The sequence below is a fragment of the Macadamia integrifolia genome, chromosome 9, assembly GCF_013358625.1.
Source record: "Macadamia integrifolia cultivar HAES 741 chromosome 9, SCU_Mint_v3, whole genome shotgun sequence".
Lineage (NCBI taxonomy): Eukaryota > Viridiplantae > Streptophyta > Magnoliopsida > Proteales > Proteaceae > Macadamia > Macadamia integrifolia.
In genome coordinates this window covers 34,997,920-35,007,933 of record NC_056565.1, presented here as the reverse complement: position 1 = coordinate 35,007,933, position 10,014 = coordinate 34,997,920, and the positions used below count along the sequence as shown (strand labels likewise).

At 35.9% G+C, this 10,014-nt stretch overlaps 1 protein-coding gene across 1 annotated transcript; it reads right to left on the bottom strand.

The window, feature by feature from the left end:
• Positions 1–3,970: 3,970 nt before the first annotated feature.
• Positions 3,971–6,902, bottom strand: LOC122088704 (oleoyl-acyl carrier protein thioesterase, chloroplastic-like). The gene is made up of 7 exons (XM_042658022.1): positions 6,412–6,902; positions 5,725–5,858; positions 5,520–5,627; positions 5,298–5,393; positions 4,834–4,921; positions 4,661–4,729; positions 3,971–4,507 (listed from the first exon to the last, which is right to left on the bottom strand). The coding sequence occupies exons 1-7, from the start codon at positions 6,775–6,777 to the stop codon at positions 4,238–4,240; spliced, it is 1,131 nt and encodes a 376-aa protein (XP_042513956.1). The 5' UTR covers positions 6,778–6,902; the 3' UTR covers positions 3,971–4,237.
• Between the last annotated feature and the right edge of the window lie 3,112 nt (positions 6,903–10,014).

The window sequence follows — 10,014 nt, the reverse complement described above, 5'->3', positions numbered from 1 at the left end:
ATGATTAATAAAGGGCAGTCTTAGAGTTATGGGCTTCTGATGGGATTTATATACATAATTCTTCACAATTGTTTAGTATACCTTGACTCAACTAGAAATAGGCATCTAATTCCATCTTGGGACTTTGCTCTCATTGCCTCTTTCCCTAGATTTTCTCCTCTATTTTTATTCTTTTGTTTCTTCCATCCTCTTTGCCTTTATTTTATTTCTTTTTGGTGATTGTACTTTCTTTTTCTTTTCTTCTATTTTAGTATATTATTTATTCACTAATCTAGAGAGAGAGAGAGAGAGAGAGAGAGAGAGAGAGAGAGAGAGAGAGAGAGAGAGAGAGAGAGAGAGAGAGAGAGAGAGAGTTTAAAGCTGTTATTTTCATTCTATAATAAAACAACATGTTGTGTCTTCATGAGTTAACACAAATCCAATGATATTGAGGCAATTTTTAGAAAAAAAAAATTGACATGATCCATATACGATTACGAAAATCTATGTATGATGGGATGGTCAATGATGCTTCACGATTTTTTTTTTCCTAGTAGTATCAACTGATTGATCACAAGTCAAAATATTAAATATGCGTTATAGACACAGACAAGTTTATGAAGTATAAATAATTAACCTTCAATAAAAGAATAATCAAATAATAGTATTCTGTAACAGAATATAACTATTTTGGTGATATTGCAAACAATCATATTTTCTTGTTTTGATTAGAATACTTTGAAACAAAAGCATCATTTAATATTAGATTTAGCCTCCTGGAAACCCAGTCTGAAAATAAAACTAGGGTCTAATGAGGATTAACCCCTTTAATAAACAATGGGCTTTCACTATTAGAGGAATGAGGAACATTAAAAACAATAAAGAAGTGAGAAATCAAAGATATTTATACCTAAAAAAAGAAGAAGAAAATTTGGCCATTACCTAAATTGCTCACCATAAATGATAAAACTCCAAAATGCAATAAACAGGGTTAGAAGCAAGATTCTTTGAATTTCTGGTAAATAAAAGTTGCTTTACCATGAAAAAATTTGTAATGCCATGCCAAAGGAAGAGTTTGATCTTAGGAATATTATTTCAACTCCAAAATGAGTCTTGAACTAATTTAGCAAAAAACCAAAACCAATAATAGCTTTTCCTCGTAGTATTGCAAAGAAGAATCTTAGGGATGGCCTTTATTTCTGGGCATGAAAAAACATATGACAGAGTCCCCAGCATGGTTTGATGAATCAGATTGGATCGGTTGGAATTGATCGGATTGGATCAGTATCGATTATAATCAATCTTATAATTGTTGGTCAAATATCAAGTTCAGAAACCTTGGTCCCAACGTGACATCTACTAGTAAGTGGTCTTTTTTAGCGGTATTATTCCTTATAATATAGCCATGCCAGAGGACAACGAAACAATAGTAGAGAAGGGTTTTGATAGGTGCACCAAATCTTATGTTTAGAGGTTCGAGTGTTGAAATGAAGCTAGTAGGAGGGATGCTTATATCTAATAACAATTTAAACCTACCTAGAGTTGGGAGTGAAAGATCATGAAAGATAAAAATGTCCTCACCATTACCAATACTCCTTCTAAGGTCCTTAAGTAAGAGAGTCTCTCCCTCTTGAAAGACTCTTCAAAGCCCAAGAACCTGATGGCTGTGATAAAGCTTCCAAAGGACATTAACATCATGTGCACTCTTAAATGCAGCCGTGATCTTATATACGATATCACCAGACGCACCTTGGTACTCCCATTTGCCAATCAAGGGTAATGGAGTGAAGGGAGCAAAAAAGAAGAAACTCCCTAAAAGCCTTGAGCACTGACTAAATAAAAGAGCAAAGTTAAAATGAAATAAATCCCTAAAGCCCAACTCTCGAGATTGGATCAGGTTCTTGTACAAGAATCAGTTTTGTACGATGTCTGATCTACATTTGGAATCCACTCAATGTGAAAGCCTGTTGTAAGAAGAAAGAGATATATTGAATGAATTCCATGTGTGGATCAGACACCATTGATTCTCGGACGAGGACCTAATCTGAACTCCCTCCAAACCTTTTACTTTAGCACAATTGATCCTACTTAACCCGACAGACATCCTTTCAAGCACGGTCCTTCTCCCAAAAATTCCTCATTAACTTTATTAGGCTTCTCACGGATACTAATATGAAGTGAAAGCATAGGAATGACAAAGGATGGAGTAGTGGTAGCAATAGTTTATACGAAAATTTCCTTCCCCTTACCAAAGAGGGAATTCTCCTTCCCTTAAGAAGCCTTGAACCCTTTCAACAATATATGGAAATAAAATCTTTTCGTCCTCTCAAACTCTATTATTAACCCCCAATATTTCTTCTAATGACTATCTCCTTAAATCCCACGATTGAAGAGATGACCTTTCTAGAATCCAAAGGAGTACATGAGTTGAACATAATGCTTGATTTTGCTACATCAACTACTTGCTTTTTTTGGTAAACAAAAAAGGGTGCTCCATGGTACTGATCATAGCCTTCAGGACAAGTTCCCGTACGACAAGCGGCACTTCTGTAGGACCAACGGGCGATAGTGGGGAATGCCAAGACTCAAATCCATAACCAGCCAACTCGAGCGGTGATGGATTGAAGGCATTTTCACCACTAGGCTACCAACACTGTTGGCAACTACTTGACTAGACACAAGCTTAAATTGATCTAAGGAGTCAATAATAAACTAATTCTCTTGAATCATAGCTTTTGTAAATATATATCATATAGTCCTCTACAAAGAGGAGATGAGAAATTCGAGGGCCAGTCCACTTCGATTGAAGTACTCTCATAAGATTGACTTAGTTACTACTTTTGTCTTGGTCAGGCTATCCTGACTTTGTTAGACCCACATGCAGTCGTATGCATATCCATTTTGCAAACACAAAATTGTCAAGTAGTGATTGGAATAGTTGATAACCTCTAGCACCCCTTTCATGGTAACGACACATTTCAAAGTTATAATGAATTTTCCTAAAACGAACAATATCGAGGCTGGGTGTGTAACAACAAGGTGGCTAATTCCACCCCTGTTGAGCACTCATATTTGCGTAGCCTGCCTCTCATTACTAACCATTAATAAGGTAAAAGAAAAATATGACGAACGTGTAGAGAGGATCCTAGTGTGATTGCCCAGTCTATACAATGGGGATACACACACACGAAACATACTCACCCAACTACAACATCAGCAGGCTCTGTGGTGCCAAGCGGGGTAGTGACCAGGGTTTTTGCCTTTTTGGGCATAGAAGATGGACCCCTGAGCCAATAAAACCCAACAACAAAGCAGTAAACCCTATCCATCAAAGGGGAGGCAAGGTAGATTTTCCCACATCAAATTCGTCTGCAGTGAGGTGGTGAGGTGCAGTGAGCATCCAACAACTGGGATGCATGATCGGACACTCCCAGTTATTAGATACTTACTGCACCTCACCGCTCACTGTAGCCAATTAAGACTCAATTTCCCCTCGTACCTCCCAAGCACTACACAGGCATGGTCTTTGGAGCCCCAAAATGCAAAATTCCACACCACCTCAAAATTTAAATCTTTGGTGTTCTTTACTAGCACATCTTAAAGCACACTTTCAACATTTGTGTTTGGTAATATGTGAGAATATGCAGTAAAAGAGCACCAACTGGAGCTTAATTCCAACATTGTTTACCTAGAGAGAACTCATATTCCATTATGAATTATTGTTGAAGATTTTATCTGGAATAAGTCCCGTGGTTTTGTCTTTCATACAAAAGGATTTTTCACGTTAAAATTGGTTTGTTCTTTTGTGGTTGGCTTAAGTTGTTTTGGTGCATTGGTTGTAGTGTACTCTCCATTAATTTGCACATGAGTGAACAATGGTTTATTTTCCCAACAAATGCTCTGCTATTAACAAGTAAAGATTACAAGGAACTTGAGATAACTTTGATGGTTTTACTTGGAAGACAGTGACAATACATTGGAAAGTAAGAGATTTAACAAATACAGAAAATGATTTTATAGAGTTCAGGGTGTGTGATACAATGAGAAAGTTGGAATTCAATACACACATGATAAAACTGATAAGCTAAAACACTAATTAATGACATATTACACAGTGAGAGAAAAGAAAGATTTATACGAGATAACAGAGGGAGACTGGTAACACTTCCCAGCCTGAGCAAAGAACAATTGAGTACAATGAATAAACATTTTATTTATTTTTGGTGAAAAAATTGAACAAACTTTTTACCAATGGAGATCATTTCCTTCTCCACTCTGTGCGACCCCGATTTATTTCCAGTCCACCACCTGGCAATCTTAAGAAATGCAAGAACCGACGGCAGTCTTCGCTGTGTTTCGCCTCAATGGCAGATCCATTCGTCCCGTTAAGCTTTGGAATTGCTTCTGCATCCTCCACCAGTTCCATACTTGTGAGGGAATCAACCACATCATCACATTGGCATTCTCTTCTGTAATCCAATGTGACCTTTTGAAGTTCATGAGTGTGAATAATTTCCTGGGGCATGCTCTGTCACAAAGAGGTAATATAACATTTCAGCAAAGAGGGTAAAGCACTTAACAAAGATTCAGACCAAAAAATTAAACCAAAGGGAGAAAGAGTTGGTCTTCTTCTTCAAGAATCAAATAATATCAAGGAACAACTAACAACATCTCGACTAACCTCAAGAAGCCATCCTATGTAGGTGACATTGTTCACATGATGGTTCATGTCCAAATCGGCTCTTCTAGCCTGCAGATTCCCAAGGTAGAGTGTGAGAATTTGCGAAAATGATTTCACAGAATCTAGAAGCATGTGCACCAGGTTAATGTTTAGAGTAGTGGAATATCTTTTACCTTAAGCCCTAATCTAGAATACTGAGCAGGCTCTTCAAGCTTGGGAATTTTCTTTAGGCTACTGTTGTCCTCCTCTGGAAAAGCTAATCTGGATTCACAAACAAAACAATTAGATTAGAATATATCATTTTCTTCTTTAAATCCTAATTCTAACCGGGACTAGGATCCAATTATCTTAATCTCTGATCATCCACCATTGCTTTGGACATTTAGGATTCATCTCATCAAGTGTAAATCACAAAATGGATCAAACTAATAACTATTTGAAGCCAGCCGCAAACTTATCAAGTAATTACTTATATCCATCACAAAGAAGAGGAAATTCTTCATAAGGTATCAACATATCCACTAACAGATCAAAGTGTTAAAATAATCACATCTTGGTAGATATTCCACTTCATCAAGGAATCACATATCAATCAATGACTTGGATTATTTGAGGCCAGATTACAGTATCAACATACCGTGGTGTTTTTGGAGCGAAATCAACAATTTCTTCTAGCATTTCATCAGTAACTTTCTGGAGGCGTCTTGTGTTTTGATTCATTGCCACCCATTTGCTGCAGCAAAAATATGTATCATAACTTTGATCTAGATAACATAACATCTTGGACTTCTATACAGGAAAATATATGTTTCTAGTTCCTACGATTAAGAAAGAAAACAATTTCTAACATAAAAACTACCTGGTGGCTCTCCCAATAAGTGTGCCAGTTGCATCTTTGATGGTAAAATCGCGTCTTGTCCCAACTCTTCCAGTTTCGAACCATGTCTCAATCTCAATCATGTTACCCCTATCCAGTATCAATCAAGTTTAACAAAATAAGCTTTAATATTCAAGCCCAAAAATCTCATCTCAGCTTTGTGAAATAAAGGAGATAGATAACCAACCATGTTGGGTATTTGTAAACTTCAATGTGCATTCGAGAAGTCACCCATATTAGACCCAACTTTCTCATGGTATTGGTTGTTCCCATCCCATCTGTGGAGTACCCTAAACTCTGAACATGATTACATGCAGTTTCCTACATAGGATAGATCAAAACACAATAAGAATCATCCTGAAAGAGGTAGAAGAAAGGCAAACCACAGATAACCTCTATCTATGGGATAAAATAAACACAAAAGGCAAAAACTTCTTAGAAAAGAAGGAGAGGTCACCAGCAAACAGCTCAGTAGCTCACGATTTATAAGTTAAAATAGACAAAATAAAAAAGTTCATTAAACAGAGCATCAATTGATGAAGTCATGCATGCAAATTCCAAAAATTACCAAGAAAAACAAAAAACCCAATTAGAAATTATCACCTAGAAGGCTAAAATAGCCTTATTTTAAAATCAAACAGCCAACAGTTCATTCCAGAGATGAAAGCAGCTCTGAAAATCAGTAGCCATAGTTAAGCAATAAAACTGAAAATTCTTGTCAAGAAGTGAACAACTTCTCAATACTGAAACACAGAAAAACAGAATAGAGCAGAACCCACAAAACCCATTAAACCTAGAAACGCAATAATCTTAAAGAGCCCAAAGTTAAAGATTCCAGAAAAAAATCAAATGAAAATTACGGTTCAAAGATTACCTGCAAGAGATTGGCAATGGCATCAATTGTAGCAGTCTTATTAATCCCAACTTCGAAACACCTCACAATGAATTTCTCCTTGTAAGACCGTCCATCTTCAGCTAAGCTCCCAAGCTGAAGCTGCTCCACCAAGCTCGCCGACCCGTTTGTGGGCTGGTTCAAAGCTGCTCCTCCCGAATCGTTCACCCATTCCAAGACGCCGAGATCAGAAGAAGTTTGTAACTGCGGAAAGGTTAAAGAGGAAGAACAGCGAGAGACCATGGCGATTCCACGACGAGCCAATACTTTGGGACCGTCAACAGATCGGCATTGAGACAGGGATCGTAGCTGATCCGGCACATTACAACATCCCTTCAATGACATCATCTTCTCCTCCTTTCTTTCTCTCTAAAATCACAGAATTTGCAAATGAAGGGAATCTTCTCTCTCTCTCTCTCTCTTCTCTTCTCTTCTCTCTTCTCTTTGAACTCCTCTGCTATGCTCTGCTAGTCATCTCTAATTCCGTTGGTTTAAACGCGTTAGCCTTTATATGCATGGAGGTCGATGGGATCGAGGATGTCAAGAATATACACAATTGCCACTGGTTTATTTCATTAATTACCATGATTGCCATTCACTTGTTGGGTGATGAACTTGGTTTAGACACGTGTCTAGAATCTCTGTTCGGTTTAAAAAACACTCCCATATTTCCAAAAAAAAAAAAAAAAAAAAAAAAAAAAAAAAAAAAAAATCTGTGAGAAAACGTCTTCCCTAAGCTTAGATAGTAGGGTAAGGGGCGCATGAAATAGAAATGACGTCTCTATTGATGTTTCTTTGCATCTTTATTTTGATTTTCATATATTTATAGCGATCACTCTTTATTGGTGCAAGCACATGCCAACATTTATGATACTAGATAGGCAAAGACACACGATCTTTACGTAAATTGCAGTGTCTTGGTGTTTCCTATACCAAAACGCTAGCTTTTTTTTCTCCTTATATATAGTATAGGGTGAATTTCTGTTTCCCAAAGGTTGAGGCAATATCATTTTACCATTCATTTTTTTTTTTCAATATATTATTAATAATTGATCATAATTTTTCTTCCATTTAATTATGTATTTTTTTTTATTGGGTTTGACTAATTGGGTAATGATTTGACGAATAATTCAATGAAGAGTGATCCTGACTTAGTTGTTTAGCACGAGGGTTTTTATTTTTTAATTTTGAAACAATGTTAAGCACGGTAGCCTTTTTTGACTATAATAAGTTTTCATTTGACTAATGCCTTCCACCACGAAAAGTCCTAAAAATAATTCAATTCAAAGGCTTTATTTGATCGGTAGGTGATAGAGGGAATGCCGCAGCCAGCGAATTCCGTCCCCCATCGTTTTAGGAGTTCACGTTTGACATATGGTTCTAAGGATCAGTATCGAATTGGTCAATTCTTGATTGATTCCAAATTCAGATTGATATTAGTATCATCCAAGGCTAATATCAATCGCAATATTGATTATTAAATCCATCTCTTCTGAGTACTTTAGATCATTCTTACAAAATACAAAAGAGTACCATAGGCTTGATTATTAAATCCATCTCTTCTGAGTACTTTAGATCATTCTTACAAAATACAAAAGAGTACCATAGGCTTGTGTAGACTTTTTTCCTTCATTTAAGCATTAGGTAGTTGGTTGAAGGAAAGTTAATTTTTCCTTCAATAGATTTAAAGATTGAATTAGTTATTTATTTATTTATTTTTTGGTAAACAAATTAGTTCATTTAGGCTTTGGGTAGTTTTATTTATTTATTTATTATTATTATTATTATTATTATTTTTTTTTATTTTGAGAAAGAAAACTAACTTTACTTAAGGAAGAAAATATACAAAACAATGATACGACATACCGCGACTATCCAAAGACAACACATGTGAAAGAAAAGGAGGAGAATTGTTATCCCAAATTACAAAACTTGTGATCAACTCCAAAAGATGCAAGAGCATCAGTATCATGATTTCCTCCTCAATAGGTAAGATTGAATTCCATAGATGGAATGTCTTGAATAAGGTTAAAGTAGTCTTGTATAATATGCTGGATGCGCCATGGAATGTTAAGAAACAAGCCCTTTGAGTATGTTGATGATTAGAGCACAATCACCTTCAACAATCACATAGGAGTAGTCTTTATCTTTCACGATTTGGAGACCCTACCTTACTGCTAGTGTTTCTGTAACAAAAGCAAAATTGTTACCAATATATTCAGCAAAACCTGATATGAACTTGCCATTGTGATTGCGAAATTTTTTTCCAATCCCATCTGGACCTGGAGTTCCCAAACTAGAACCATCTACATTAAGTGTAAAAAAACCTGATGGTGGGGAATTCGAAGAAATATTAATGGTATTAATCGAACCAGTTAAGCTTCTAACAGAAGAAGTAAATTCCCTTGAGAATCGAAATGCTGAAGAAGAAATTTGAGTTGGTGGTTGAGACCTACTTCTGAAAGACTTCTCATTAGAATCCAACCAAATACTCCATAATATAGAAAATTCTACTTTTGAATAAATTAGAAACTTTTGCTGTTAGGGCAGTCTCTGGCAGAGATAGTTAGAAAAAATTCTATGGATTGTAATAGATGCTTGTGAAGTATAAGGGAAACCAACTGATTTCAAATAGCTGATGCGCGAACACAAGCACGAAATAAATTATCCAAAGTGATCTTTTTAGAACAAAATAGGCATAAAGAATTAAGCTGAAATCCCCAATTGACAAGGTCGCAAATGAATTTTGGGAGCACTGGGAACATGCCAAATCATTTGCTAAATCGGATTGACCTCTTCCAATCCATAATCTTGATTTAATTCAAGCCTAGAAACAGAAAAAACCGAGAAATTCCCAGATGAGATAGCAACCCATAGGTAGTTGCTTGAAGGAAAGGCAAAATTTGCTCCCATAGGTTTAAAATTGAACTGAAAATCGAGGGTGATAAAAAACAGTTTATTCAATCGAATACAGATCCATCAAATTTATTCTTGTAATTTTAAAAAACTTGTAAAAAGAACCCAATACCTCATTTGGTCACCTTGGAGTTTCAAACTTGGCAGAGAGTGGTAGTTTTTTGCCCATATATACACACACTCCTACCTTCCTAAATGACTCAAAATGTTAAATTTGAGAGATACAAAGGGGGGATTTTTTTGGATTTGAGAGACATTTTTCATAAGTACTAGAGGTAAAAATCAATCCTCTATTGTCGATTTTTTTTTATAAATTTGATGAATGTTATGCACGAATCCGAGATCTACTGTTTGATATTATTACTTTTATTTGTTTAATAATTACTAGACCGATTTATAAGTTTCTTGGTAGAGTTGGCCATTTCTTGATTCAAATCGAAATTAACAGGATCCAATTTCAGTTACAATTTTGTGTTTTAAATCCCTCGTACTAACGAAGGGTAAAAAGGAGAGAGAGAGAGAGAGAGAGAGAGAGAGAGAGAGATGTCCTCACACACGGAATGTGTTTGCCAAACCTTTTGTATGAACTTTGATTGAGTTAGACATCTCTTCTCAAGAATGGCTAAACCAAAAGGAAGAATAAATGAGCAAGAGATTTCACCAAAAAAA